This window comes from Halichondria panicea, chromosome 11 (genome assembly GCF_963675165.1).
Source record: "Halichondria panicea chromosome 11, odHalPani1.1, whole genome shotgun sequence".
Classification (NCBI taxonomy): domain Eukaryota; kingdom Metazoa; phylum Porifera; class Demospongiae; order Suberitida; family Halichondriidae; genus Halichondria; species Halichondria panicea.
Window position 1 is genome coordinate 4,042,536 of NC_087387.1, and position 15,399 is coordinate 4,057,934.

The 15,399-nt window shown below is 39.7% G+C and overlaps 1 protein-coding gene across 17 annotated transcripts in view; it reads right to left on the reverse strand.

Moving 5' to 3' along the window:
* LOC135344347 (serine/threonine-protein phosphatase 6 regulatory ankyrin repeat subunit A-like) overlaps window positions 1-15,399 on the reverse strand; it is a 151,578-nt gene that overhangs the window by 89,559 nt on the left and 46,620 nt on the right. For 2 of the 17 annotated variants that reach the window (XM_064541549.1, XM_064541552.1), the window contains exons 20-23: window positions 14,847-14,942; window positions 10,094-10,195; window positions 9,913-10,011; window positions 7,873-7,971 (exon numbers count right to left, since the gene is read on the reverse strand). The exons of the other annotated variants lie outside the window; for them this stretch is intronic. In XM_064541549.1, coding sequence (XP_064397619.1) covers window positions 7,873-7,971; window positions 9,913-10,011; window positions 10,094-10,195; window positions 14,847-14,942 — 396 coding nt within the window. The remainder of the gene's footprint in view (window positions 1-7,872; window positions 7,972-9,912; window positions 10,012-10,093; window positions 10,196-14,846; window positions 14,943-15,399) is intronic. 17 annotated transcript variants of the gene reach the window in all.

Genomic DNA, 15,399 nt, shown 5'->3' on the forward strand with positions numbered 1-15,399 from the left:
TTCAGGTAACGGCAAAATTCTTAGATAGGCAATCCACCAGTCCCTTACCCCAAGGAAGGCGAGTCTATGTCAAACGGCCTAGACTTTTATGCTGTTCTTTTAGGTGTGCCATGGTGTTTGTTGGCCGAGCAGAATATGTGATCCGTGTGGCCATGGGCAATGTACTATTGGCCAGTGTTTGCCTTGAAATTTGCTTGTTTAATGAGATATGGCTATGAGAAAGAGCGAATGCCTATATACTCGTGCGTTTGTGAGGGTTGCGCGGTGTTACGTAATTAGAGGAATGCAACCCCGCTGGTTAAATAATAATAAGACATTTCTAATAATTATATTGCTCCCCTAATTAACTACTTGGGGGTAAAGACGTGGCCTAGCCACCAGTCATAGTCCATCGGACGAAAGTCCTACCCCCAAGGAATTGAAGCATGAACACATGTACAGATCAAGTGAGCGCTATGGAACGAAGTAAAGATGCTGGGAAAGATTGACGAATTGTCCAACCCCCTGCATTAGCCTGCTGAAAAATAATTATTGATTGAGGCAGAGTAATACCAATAGGGAGCAAGATCAGTGTCAGCAGAGATTTGTACAATAGTAAGGTCCTCGACCGAGTGGATCCTGGCGCTATGACCAGCGTAATGTAAGCCCCCCAGGAAAGTGCCTTACGAAATTGTGAGGGCAAATCAAGTACAGGGCAATGTGTGCTCACCGCGTGACTCCATGTCAGAGTGGAATTCGCTACTGATGCATGTATCGCTGTATAGAGCAGTACATTATAGAGCAGCCTCAGCAGGGCAGTATATAATTATGGCGTACAGGGCACACAGACAGGGCATATGGCATAACCAATAGCAATAGCAGAGCATTATGCGGGTGCACAAGTATAATGAAGCAAATGAAAATCATTTTGCTACACCCTCCTACATGTAGTAAGCGAACTATAGGCACAACTCAAGAACCACGCACCACGCCACAAACCAAAATCATGGAAACATGACTAGGAGCCCACAGAGAATCTCCAGTTGCACTTGCATGAGCAGCTGTAGCAGTCTACACGCAGGCGCACTACCAACTACCTCACTGCGCACCGAGGCACAGATGGGTGGGGCTCGCTAAACACCAGGAATTAAGGCTGGAAAATGGGTGGGGCTCATATTGCTTGGATAGAAGCTTAGTAATGTCTACAAGCTATACGAACAAGCTTGCCGTTCTGTTAGCTAGTTCTATCCAAGGTGAGGTATAGCTTAGGTAGCAATTGTTTTTCATTTCAGTGGGTATAATTATAACACTTATAGTCCACTACATTCGAATTTATGGCAATGTAAATCTTTGGCCTCAGAGGTTTACTGCCATAAAGTATAATTATAGTGAAAATTATACTGGACAATATTACATAAATATGGTTTGTACATGTAGGAATAAACAACGTGATGAAAATTAGGATATGTTTACATTTTTACTGCATTTTTGGGGTAACTGTCTAAGTCTATTGTATTAAGCAAAATCTATGAAGTACCCGTAATAATTATGACCTAATCACCACTCACACTGTAACGTTTGACATCCAACTTAAAATAAGATCAACACAATAGTACATGAGAGAATATACGAACATGCAACCAGAAAACATGTGAAAAAAAAATTCATAATCTAATTCAGAGGGCAAAATCTCCTACTGGAAGAGGAACGCCTTTGTTACCAACAAAAATATTTCCCACCCACACAAGATAACCGAAGAACTGTCAACTCTCTATAGCCTAAGAAAGAGATACATATACCCCCATGCATGGCGGAACAAAACAAGGAGAGGAGGAAAAGCCAGAACACATGCACAACTGCCACACATGAAAATCAATACTGTATACAAGTCGATCATATACTGCCCATGCCCGAAACATAACAAGGCGTTTATAGAGCACTAAAGTTCTAATCCTCGGCTGCATGACATAAATAGGTGTATACAAACCATGTAGAGGAGTGTTCATACACACAATAAAGAAGCAACAAACTACTATTCTACTTTTACTAGAGACCGGTAAAGGATCACCTCAGCTTCAAATGTGTAGCTTTACCTCGAATAAAGGTCGCGTGTAGAGCTAATTACACGGTACTTACACAGAAAGACAGAGTGAAAGACATTATCAAGCGGAGGCTTGGTTAAGGCCGTTTCACAAATATTAGTCATAAATGAGAGTGCATTGCTCATTGTCTATTCATTGTCATTGTGTAATGGTTATTCGAGTCCGGATAATAATTATGTCACTAAATGAAAAAAAGTGCCCCAAATATATAGGAGAGCTTTAATGATCGTCGGCACTATATCTTTCCTATATTATACTATGAGGCATTTTTATAATGCATGTGCATTAAACAATTTCCCCAGGTATATAATGCTCGGCACTAAATCTCTCCTATGATATGCTTTATGATTGATGGCACTAAGTCTCTCCTATAATGATATGGATAATGTGTAATGATTGATGGCACTAAGTCTCTCCTATAATGATATGGGATACGCTTAATGCTCGGCACTAAATCTCTCCTATAATAATATGGGAGGTTCTTAATGACTGAGGGCACTAATACTCTCCTATATTACTTTAGGAAGGATGCAATGCCCCTTGCATTAAACCTTTCCTATTATATCAGATATGACTATAGGAATAATATGGTGTGCCCAGCACTAAAGCTCTCCTATAATAATACCTAATGTCTGGGGGCACGAAGTCTCTCCTATAATAATATGGGGTATGCTTAATATCTGAGGGCACTAAGTCTCTCCTAAATAACTATAGGAGAGAATTTATCCTGTTTGCACTAACAACAATCATTAATAATATGCTTCAAATTTGTATGGTGAAGAAGGGACAATTAAACTAAACTATCAATGTCAAAAAGTAATCAAGGCATAGTTCAAGAGGACGTCTTGCTTTCTTTGTCAGGGCACATGTAGAAAACTTTCCTGTGTTAAGCAGCTGAATATATGTCCTCGCATCTTCTTCTGGTTAAACAGCAAACTCAAAGGATCTTCCCCATATAACAATGACACACAAAAGGCGATTGCAAAGCACCCACAGTCCCTGCTGCCCTTTTGGCGCTGTACATAATTATGGTCTTTGTACCAGGCATTTTCCATAGAGCGACAGCATCTGCTCTTTTAACTTCAGGTCGAGCTCCTTTGGCAGAAGGGAATTGAAGAGGAAGACGATGCCACTGCTAAGACTTGACAGTGCCCAATGATAAAAGGGTTAGTACCATTTTGAAAAAAGGACGTAAAATAATCATAGATAACTGCATAATATTCAAGGTGCTTAATTTTTGCTGTTTTCAAGGGTTAGCAATCTAACGGAAGACGCTCCATTTGATCAAATAGGGTGACATTTATTCAACGACACGCTTTTAGAGACACTAGTTTCATCAAAATATCGTGCTATATATGGTATAGCAGTCTGTCCATACTGCGTATATATATATCCCCTGAAGTACAGACAAAGTCAATAGAGTCATTGATAGATGGTTTTAAAACGAAACAACATTGCATGTGTCTAGTTTGAAAAGGACGGCTATAAATAATTATAACTACAGCACTGAGGTGCTAACCCTCGGCTGTTTACATGAATAATAAAGATCTATAGTGACCAAAAAAGTGTTAATTATATAATTGCTTGCTAAGCAGCAAGTAACAGGAGCTATATAGAGACATGCGGAAACTTTTGAGAACAGAGTTTTAGCAGTCATGTATGACTAGGATCACAGCAAAAAAAATCTGGAGTCATAGCAATATGGCTCCTGTGAGGGAGGCTTATTAAAGAAGCAACATCACCTCAGCCAAAAAAGTGTCTCAAATTAAGGCCGCGTGTTGCTTGTAAGCCCTGCAGCCAAGTTAAAGCTTCTTAGCTTTTATGTGATGCTTTAACATCAAAATTGCAACAACAAAAACTTGTTGTGTGAAGGCTATCCATGCTGTAAACGAACCACTATGGCATCCAGGTAAGCAGGCTCAGACAAATAATATACCTGCTGACCGCGGCAGGGCCAATCTTCTTAAAAGGAATCAATACTCCAAAAGTGCATGGAGCATACTGCCATTGAGGTGTGTGTGTGTGTGTACAGCTATAATTATGTTTGGTTTATTTTGTACAATAATTATTATTGCTGTTACAGTTGAACCTCCATTACCGACCACCTCCGAAGAGTAACCACACACGATAAAACGGCCAAGAGCTCAGGTCCGGATTGAAACTACAATGATTGCAATGACTTCAAATGTAAAGCAACTTCTCAGGAGCGATCACCTTTCTACTCCGTATAACGAGCAGTTTTATAGTCCCCCAATCATATAGCAATAATAGAAATAACCTCCCAGAACGAACAGCCATATCCATAATTAGTAGACAATTATTGCTGAGATGGCATTATTTAGCACAATTGTGAAAACATAGCTGTATATAACTCGTCCCTACAGCCTTTTCAAAGCTTGTATGAGCTATAGAGAAGCGGTTATTAAATCTCCAAGTTTCATTTGCAGCAAGAATTGATTCAGAGCATACCTCTGTTCCCCAATGGTGTCCGTTTTATGGAGGTTCCACTTTTATGAGCGAAATTACGTAACGAAATGAAGGCACTTCTACGAAAAATTTTAATTTCGCGCTATACAATATTATCCCAACAAAAAGAGACACATGCATATAATGTTGGCACCGCGGGTGCTGATGTCTCGGTGGATGTGTCAAAGCTGCATAACATAACCTACTAGCTATTGCTAATACACACAGATATCATAATGTTTTTACGGTAATTTTGCTGCATAATTATAATCACAGGGAAACTCGAAGAGTGGGAAATGATGGACCATCCCCTCAGCTACACAGCTAAGATGCTTCATTCATTGTAAAAAGAACGTGTCCAAAAAGTTAAGGGAGTATGGAATTCCTTCTACAGTAACAAACGAGTTTTTGGCTACTTCATAGTAAACAGCATGCCAGCTCAGCACATTTTTACTACGGAAGTAAAACAGGTAGTAATTATGATGTCACAGACCCTAATTAAATTCCTCATGCTCTTAAATGAAAAGGCCTATTACAAGAAGTCAGAGTGGCCCAAGATTAATAGTGAACAAATTAAGCAACAGCTGGGTTAAGCAACAATGTGATAAATTATTCGCATTTATCTGTGTCAACAGCACAATGGGCGAAAATGAAAACTGATCAAAGACGGGAAGTGGTTAAACGATTTGACAAAGCAACTCTAAACACTAAGCGGCCACCCAGCAAAAGTCAACAACCACTTGATGTGCTTCAAGCGTGCAAGGTCATAGCCAAAAGTTATGTGTAAGTGTTGAAGAAAGTGGAATCACGAAGCTTATGATTACCACCTTACAGCATATTTGGAAGAAAGCTAAAGTGCAGACAATGCAATCACCACAGCACCAGGCAGTGATAAATCCTATTCTGTTGTCCCACGTAATTATGATAAACATGGGACACAATGAGCAATACACATGTGATTCTAGCTGACTAAACTGGAAATCATCTGGAAAAACTTGCTCTCATGCATTGGCAGTAGCAACCCTGAATGGTGATTCCTAGAGTGGTATTATGGATCATCCAAGCAACCCAATATCACTTCCTTTCAATGGTTGGCTTGCCTTCTGGGCGTGGATGAAAAGGTGGTGTTGGAAAAAGAAGTAGAAAACGATTAGATAAGAAAACACCCGAGTTGCACTTTAAGATCAGCTTTTAGTACTGTACCTATTAGAGGAACCATCTCGGGGTCCTCCTCACAGACACACCACAGTCTTCTACTGCATGCGATCGGAACCCAACAAACCATATCAAATGTGTTGGGCTCACCAATCCCCAAGTTGTCTACTGTTATTGGAACCCAACAAGCCATCTCTAATGTGTTTTTGTCACCCCCACAGTTGCCTATCTCCACGCAGTCAACTACAAAACACGCCTTGTTTCGAAGAAGTTATGGTATCTATTAATAATTATACAACATGCAGCTAGGGAATGGTGTGAAAAGATTGACAAAAGTTAATGTAATTGCTGCGCATGCTCTCATAAAACAGTGCAGCTAGCGTTCTAGTGCAGAGCTAACTATACGAAGCAACACTATAAACAAGTTTTGCAACGCACCATGCATAATTATCAGTATCAGTGGCGTTTCTAGGAATATCAGTAGGAGGGTGCTCAAAATTTTGGATCCCGCCCACGCACCGAAAGCCACACCCACGTTTTACTGCGCATGACAGAGGACACACCCTAATTACAAAGAACAATCCCAGAACAGAGAAGATATCAACTCTACCATTGCCTAACTGACTCATCTATATAGCTATATCAATATCTACTATATACATGCAGGTATGTCACAGTGTATGGTGTATATATATAGAAGAAATAATCCAGTTAGTCAGTCATTCTGTGTGATTGTAATACTGTCCTCATTCTCTTCAGACCACTGCTGAGCAGCTAGTGACAGGCAGAGTGCACAATAATTATACTATCACAAAGAAAATCTGTATTGAAACAATTGTTTAATTATTTTATTTTGTTTTGTTTTTTGTCTTCTACCTGGTATTTAGAGTGTGATCAGGTTTCTGCTGGTGATGTTGGGTTACTTTCTGAATATATAGACACTGACAGTGAGAAAGAACAACCTTCTCTGATGCAGGCTCTTGACTTGTACTATTTAATAAGTCACAGTACGCATGCCCAGGAAACTTATTATCTGAAGGTGTGGTCTGACTCTCCAACGAGTATAAAAGCTAGCTCTAGCTCAGCTAGCTTCATAGTGCAGTGCAGTGCAGGCTCATGCAGCTTCCAGCAGGTTACAGTAATTAATGTAAAGCTTATAGGGGGGTGCTTGAGCACCCTGAGCCCCTAGCTGGATATACGCAACTGAGTAGTATGTATTAAACTTTCTGGCCGTACGTCTACTAGTTATATATACATGTATGTATGTGCTAAACATGATGTATAAGATAATTTACATTTTTACTGCATTTTGGGGTAACTGTCTAAGTCTATTGTATTAAGCAAAATCTACGAAGTACCCGTAATAATTATGACCTAATCACCACTCACACTGTAACGTTCGACACCGAAGATCAAGACAATAGTACACAAGAGAATATACAAACATGCAAACAGAAAACATGTGAAAAAAATTCATAAATCTAATTCAAGGGCACAATCTCCTACTGGAAGAGGGACGCCTTTGTTACCAACAAAAATATTTCCCACCCACACAACATAACCGAAGAACTGTCAACTCTCTATAGCCCAAGAAAGAGATTAACTAATAACCCCAGCTAATTTAACTAGAGCACTAAAGTGCTAACCCTCGGCTGCATGACATAAATAGATGTATACAAACCATGCAGAGGAGTGTTCAGTTAAAAACAATAAAGAAGCAACAAACTACAATTCTACTTTTAATACAGACCGGTAAAGGATGCAAATGTCTAGCTCTACCTCGAATAAAGGTCGCGTGCGTGTAGAGCTAGCCAGTTCAAGCTCTTAACTTTTGCTCGCTTTTGTACGACCACCTGCTACTATTAAAATAATAATAACTTATTGTGTGGAGGCTATCCATGCTGTAAACGCAGTGCTATATGGCAGCCAGGTGAGCAGGCTCATGAGCCACCAACCAACAAACCGACGGACTGCTAATATACACATGGCCAGGTAGTTTGTCATCAAAAGTTCGGTACAAACTCAAACTCTGCCATGAGAAAGTCACTTCTACCTAGCTAGCTGCGTAGATACCATGGCAGTGTATCGATATGTGTGGGAGTGATATACCATCATGTGAGAATGAAGTACATAAACTCTATACGTACATGTCAATGGGATATGAACTCACATTGTTCTGACTGTTGACTTGAGCCCCCACGGAAACCAGTAGTTCCACAACACTGAGATGGCCTTTTTGAGCAGCTGCCATGAGAGGAGTGGTACCATTCTGTGAAAGGAGTGTACCAAGATTATCGTAAACTCTATATACGTACATTATCAGACAGTGTTCACTTTATACGTAATACATACAGAGTAGGATATGAACCCACCGTGTTTGGTAGGTCAACAATGGCTCCAGTAATGATTAACCCTTTCCCCGCTTTAGCCGACTATAGTCGGCATGGCTACTGATAAATTTCAAAAAATCGTTGTGCACTCTGTGTTGTACCTATGCGCACACTGCTGGTACCAGCACATGCGCATTGAGCTGCTCTTCCACGTGGTATTTTTAATATTTTGCTTTGAGGTACAGTTCGATCAGAATTGTCGAAAGAAAAGTGACCGTTTTATAATTGCTACAAGATCTTCGTAATACAACCTCAGGGAGGTTCTAGGGAAGCTAGAGAGTGAGAATATCGATGCCTATGGCCTTGTAGAGTGAGAGGACAGTGACTGGGATCATAGCTAGGTAGGAAGCTTCCTTTCAGAGGTCAAGCTAAAAAGAAAGAGCCTGAGAATCCTGAGGAAGACGCACTTGAGGTGGACCATCTTCCTGAACCTGGTAAGTCACTATAGAGTAGCATTTGTAGTCTTGATAGCTTCACTATAGGTTTGTTTAGGCTAGTTAGTACAACAGTGGACATCATGAGCCACCATTAAACTTGTAAACCTGTGTGTAGGTGAAGAAAATATTTCCCGGGAAAAGGGCGTCTGCCGATAGAACCTCAAATACAAGTTTCTGCAGATCCTGATTGAGCCCTGAGTGAGCCATGTCACCGTGAGAACATTCTGAACACTTATATCATTTGTTCAGTCACTTCGTAACATCATACAATATTGTTTGTGTACATAATTGTGAATTTTTGTTAACAATTGTTATTTGTGGGGTGGTGGTTGGTTGCTAGGCAACAATGATGATCCCATGGATGCGACAGGTCCGGTTCTACCTGTGGAACTTTGTTACAAGTGTTTTTAATATACGGTTCATGAGTTATAAATTTTTTAAACAAAATAAGCGAATATTCACTTTTAATTAAAGCAGGGAAAGGGTTAAATAATGAGCAACGTCTTTGTGTCCATTGAAGCTGGCTGTCCAGAGAGCAGTCCATCCATTCTATGAACAGTATGTAAAGTCGCGTTTTAACGATCACATATCATTATTTTTGACAAAATTAATGACAGACCCATTCAGTGTGTAACAAATAATTTGTAGGCACTGAAATGAAACAAAATCATGTCTAGTATAAAAAAGAATAGCTACATTATAATTATAATGAAAGCACCGCGGGTGCTGATGCTGTATCAAAGCAATACATAACATAAAGCCACACAGGTATATTTGTACTGCATGCTAATCTGTTAATCACAGGGAAATTCAAAGAGGGAAATAATCGACCCATGGTTGATGCTAAAAAGGATGCCAAGAGTACAAAGTCTAGAAGGTGCTGATGTCTCGGTGGATGTGTCAAAGCTACTAACATAACCTACTAGCTATTGCTAATACACCACAGATATCATAATGTTCTTACGGTAATTTTGCTGCATAATTATAACCACAGGGAAACTCGAAGAGTGGGAAATGATTGACCATCCCCTCAGCTACACAGCTAAGATGCTTCATTCATTGTAAAAAGAATATGTCCAAAAAGTTAAGGGAGTATGGAATTCCTTCTACAGTAACAAACGAGTTTTTGGCTGACATAATTATTATGCCTCGAGGCATAGCCGCAAGAGGGATACGGTAAAGCTGACTGCAGCGTGTGACAAATAGTTCGTACATAATTGTGTACATTAATTATAGGCACCGAAAAAATCATGTCTAGTATGAAAAAAGGATAGCTATAATTATAAATGGTTTGTATACTTATTCAGCCACAAAGCGATACCGTAACGATGTACACAAATACTTTTAAAAGCCCTACATACATTGCATAAACCAATTGCCTACTTTATTCTGGCTGTTGACTTGAGCCCCCACAGAAACCAGTAGTTCCACAACACTGAGATGGCCTTCTTGAGCAGCTACCATGAGAGGAGTGAAACCATCCTGTGAGAAAAGAATATCACGGACAGTGTTTCACTATAATTATGGTACATGGATATTCAGTTAATATAGGATATGAACCCACCACAGTCTTCGGTAGGTCAACAATGGCTCCAGCAGTGATCAAATGGTGAGCGACATCTTTGTGTCCATTGAAGCTGGCTGCCCAGAGAGCAGTCTCTCCGCCCTATTAATAATTATAGTACTAGTTAACAATCACGCATACCGTACATGTATGAGAGAGCGAATATTTCGAGGCGCTTAATTTCTGCTATGTTCGAGGGATAGCAATCCTCCACGAAAATTAGGTCCACAAAATACTGACAGACGCGACATCTTTGCATGACCAAAATAGCGTGAATTTACGCTTTTGGAGACACTTTCACACAAAAACCCCGGAAAAAATCGTGCTACGTATATATGCATGGTATAATTATCATCCACACAAAAGTAAGCAACACAGTCATGCATAATTATGCAGCGTGTGACAATAGTTGTTTGAAGGTACTGCAGTGTTGTCTAATGGTGAATATAATTATGACACCTACTGAATTTGAACACAGGTATAGAGCGCTTGTTAAAGTGGACAAAGTCAAATTGTCAGATGCTCCACTGACAATGAGTTTCTATCTTGAGAAGGCCTTTACACATGAAAGTATAATAATAGTGAGCAGTAATACAACCCCTGAATAGTGGGCGTGTGCTACGTATGACTCAGTTCTGAACTAGAGCACTGAACTGCTAACCCTCGGCTGTTGACACGAATAAATAAAACCAGAGGAGTGTTCAGTTATAGAAGCAACAAACTACAATTCTACTTTTGATAGAGATCTACCTCGACAGGGTTTCATCTAGGTTTTGGGGGGGGGGAGTTCACCCCCCCCCCCTGCTCAAGTACCCTCGCGAAAATAAGCCCATCTTGAATAAACTTGATTTGATTATACGCCCACCCAGAATAAAGAGTGTGCATGCGCAGTTATAATGCTAAATGCCACATGTTTAGTACATGTTCGCGATACACGCTTAATCCGCGAAAATTTATACCCTCAAAATTTACCCGCTATACGGTATACTCATGCATTCATTGTTGTTGTCAATGAAATGTCACACTAATATATACTACACTATATAATTATGACACTATAATTATTATATAATGTATTGAAATGAAAATACAATTTAAGGATTGTCATAGAGCTAAGTGTAAGCCTCGATTTGAAGCCGCAGGTGGGAGTGAAACTCACTGCTAGCGATTTAACGTAAGTCTAAACTTTTTGCAGAAAAGGGTGGGTGTATTTTCGCGAGGGTACGGTACCTATACACTCTAAATGACTTACATTGTTCTGACTGTTCACTTGAGCCCCCACAGAAACCATGTGGGGATGAGCGCGCATGCGCATTGCATCCACAGGAATAATTAAAGGGTGTGTCCAAAGAGATCAAGTTCACAATGGCTACTATAGCTAGCAGTTTTAACAGATCTTTTCTGACTCTTGAAGCTAACAAAAAGCTAGCGCTTTAGTGCAAGGCTAACTCACATGTGTTGAATAGAAAGTTTGCGCGAACAGATGATGCTATGAAAGATTCTGAAGAGACTGCAACAGCCTTCAATGTGAGTCAAACTAGCCATAACTCGAGAAAGAAGCTTTAGTTTGCTAATCCACGAATCAAAATCCAAGAGAACGTGCATGGCTAGAAGCCTATAGAAACTGTTAGTTTTCGTCGCATTGCAACCGTTGATCAGTTACAGCTGGAATACACACACATACACAGACACAGACACAGTCAGCTTTACTGTATCCCTCGTGCGGCTACGCCTCAAGGCATAATTAATTATTATTAGCCTAGTTTTTAGTTTAAACGTTGTTTTGTAGGGGGGGGGTCAAATCAATTTTGCTCAGATAAGCAGAGATAAGTCTCAATGCCCTCGAGAACAAGCTGCTCATGATATCGAGTCTAGCACAAGAGCAAGACTTTTGATTGTATCTCTGCTTTAGAGCAAAATTGACGAAAATATAATTTAATTCCCCCCCCCCTGCAAATAACGTTTTAAACTACAAAATTGGCGAAAATATAATTTAATTCCCCCCCCCCCCCCCCCCTGCAAATAACGTTTTAAACTAACAGACACAAAAAACTAGGATTGAAATAGTCTGCAAGAGAGTTTAAGAAAACTTAACATTCTCTCAATAACTATACTATACACAAACAAATTGAGCCCCCTTAGAAACAAGTAGTTCCACAACACTGAGATGGTCTTTTTGAGAAGCTATCATAAGAGGGTTATAACTGAATAAAGGACGTAAAATAATTATAGATAACTGCATAATTTTCGAGGCGCTTAATTTTTGCTGTTTTTAAGGTTTAGCAATCCTAAACGAATACTTCGCTAACGGAAAACGCTCCATTTGATCAAATAGGGTGACATTTATTCAACAAAACGCTTTTAGAGGCACTAGTTTCATCAAAAATGTCGTGCTATATAGTATAGCAGTCTGTCCATACTGCGTATATATATCCCATGAAGTACAGACAAACTCAAGAGAGTCATTGACAGATGGTTTTAAAACGAAACAACATTGCATGTGTCTAGTTTGAAATGGACGGCTATAAATAATCATAACTGGAGCACTGAGGTGCTAACCCTCGGCTGTTTACATGAATAATAAAGATCTATAGTGACCAAAAAAGTGTTAATTATATAATTGCTTGCTAAGCAGCAAGTAACAGGAGCTATAGAGACATGCGGAAACTTTTGAGAACAGAGTTTTAGCAGTCATGTATGACTAGGATCACAGCAAAAAAAATCTGGAGTCTTAGCAATATGGCTCCTGTGAGGGAGGCTTATTAAAGAAGCAACATCACCTCAGCCAAAAAAGTGTCTCAAATTAAGGCCGCGTGTTGCTTGTAAGCCCTGCAGCCAAGTTAAAGCTTCTTAGCTTTTATGTGATGCTTTAACATCAAAATGTGCAACAACAAAAACTTGTTGTGTGAAGGCTATCCATGCTGTAAACGAACCACTATGGCATCCAGGTAAGCAGGCTCAGACAAATAATATACCTGCTGACCGCGGCAGGGCCAATCTTCTTAAAAGGAATCAATACTCCAAAAGTGCATGGAGCATACTGCCATTGAGGTGTGTGTGTGTGTGTACAGCTATAATTATGTTGGTTTATTTTGTACAATATAATAATTATTATTGCTGTTACAATTGAACCTCCATTACCGACCACCTCCGAAGAGTAACCATGCACACACGATAAAACGGCCAAGAGCTCAGGTCCGGATTGAAACTACAATGATTGCAATGACTTCAATGTAAAGCAACTTCTCAGGAGCGATCACCTTTCTACTTCGTATAACAAGCAGTTTTATAGTCCCCCAATTATATAGCAATAATGAAAAATAACCTCCCAGAACAAACAGCCATACCCATAATTAGCAGACAATTATTGCTGAGATGGCATTATTTAGCACAATTGTGAAAACATAGCTGTATATAGAAGAGGTTATTAAATCTCCAAGTTTTATTTGCAGCAAGAATTGATTCAGAGCATACCTCTGTTCCCCAATGGTGTCTGTTTTATGGAGGTTCCACTTTTATGAGCGAAATTACGTTACGAAATGAAGGCACTTCTACGAAAAATTTTAATTTCGCGCCATACAATATTATCCCAACAAAAAGAGACACATGCATATAATGTTGGCACTGCGGGTGCTGATGTCTCGGTGGATGTTTTAAAGCTACATGACACTAGAGCACTAAAGTGCAAACCCTCGGCTGGTGACATGATACTAGGAGGAATAGTATAATTATAATGAAGTGCATGTAGCATGCCTATGACTAGCACAGCAACTCAAGAGCAATAAAACTAAACTAACAATGTACAACTACATGAGACATGCACTGTGGACTGGGATCACAGCAAAGAAGCCTGGAGTCTTAGACTATTAAAGAGAAGTATGGCTCCTGCTAGGCTGGAGTATAGGATCCAGAGCAGTCAACAACCAGTCACAATTCTACTTTCTTGACTCGACTGTAGGCCTATTCAATTGTTCCTGGTACTGGATCACTTCAGCTGAAAATACGTAATGAAGCCTTGACTACGTATTTGCAGCTGAAGTGATCCCGTACCTTGACTCAAGGCCATGTGCAAGTTTAAGCTTTTGCTCGCTTTTATTCGACAAAGGAGCTTTAATATCATAATCTGCCACTATTTAAAACAAGATACTGTTGTGTGAAGGCTATCCATGCTGTAAACGCAGTGCTGTGGCATCCAGGTGAGTAGAAAAGCCAATCACAAACAAACAAACAAACAAACAAACCAAACGACTACTATAACCCGTGGCCGCCCACGCGCCTCGGGTTAATAACCTACTAGCTATTGCTAATACACACAGATATCATAATGTTCTTACGGTAATTTTGCTGCATAATTATAATCACAGGGAAACTCGAAGAGTGGGAAATGATTGACCATCCCCTCAGCTACACAGCTAAGATGCTTCATTCATTGTAAAAAGAATGTGTCCAACAAGTTAAGGGAGTATGGAATTCCTTCTACAGTAACAAACGAGTCTTTGGCTGACATAATTATTATGCCTCGAGGCATAGCCGCAAGAGGGATACGGTAAAGCTGACTGCAGAGTGTGACAAATAGTTCTTATATAATTGTGTACATTAATTATAGGCACCGAAAAAATCATGTCTAGTATGAAAAAAGGATAGCTATAATTATAAATGGTTTGTATACTTATTCAGCCACAAAGCGATACCGTAACGATGTACACAAATACATTTAAGAGCCCTACATACATTGCACAAACCAATATCTCACTTTATTCTGGTTTACTTGAGCCCTCACAGAAACCAGTAGTTCCACAACACTGAGATGGCCTTCATGAGCAGCTACCATGAGAGGAGTGAAACCATCCTGTGAGAAAAGAATATCACGGACAGTGTTTCACTATAATTATGGTACATGGATATTCAGTTAATAGGATATGAACCCACCACCGTCTCTGGTAGGTGCTTCATTCATTGTAAAAAGAATGTGTCCAAAAAGTTAAGGGAGTATGGAATTCCTTCTACAGTAACAAACGAGTTTTTGGCTACTTCATAGTAAACAGCATGCCAGCTCAGCACATTTTTACTACGGAAGTAAAACAGGTAGTAATTATGATGTCACAGACCCTAATTAAATTCCTCATGCTCTTAAATGAAAAGGCCTATTACAAGAAGTCAGAGTGGCCCAAGATTAATAGTGAACAAATTAAGCAACAGCTGGGTTAAGCAACAATGTGATAAATTATTCGCATTTATCTGTGTCAACAGCACAATGGGCGAAAATGAAAACTGATCAAAGACGGGAAGTGGTTAAACGATTTGAC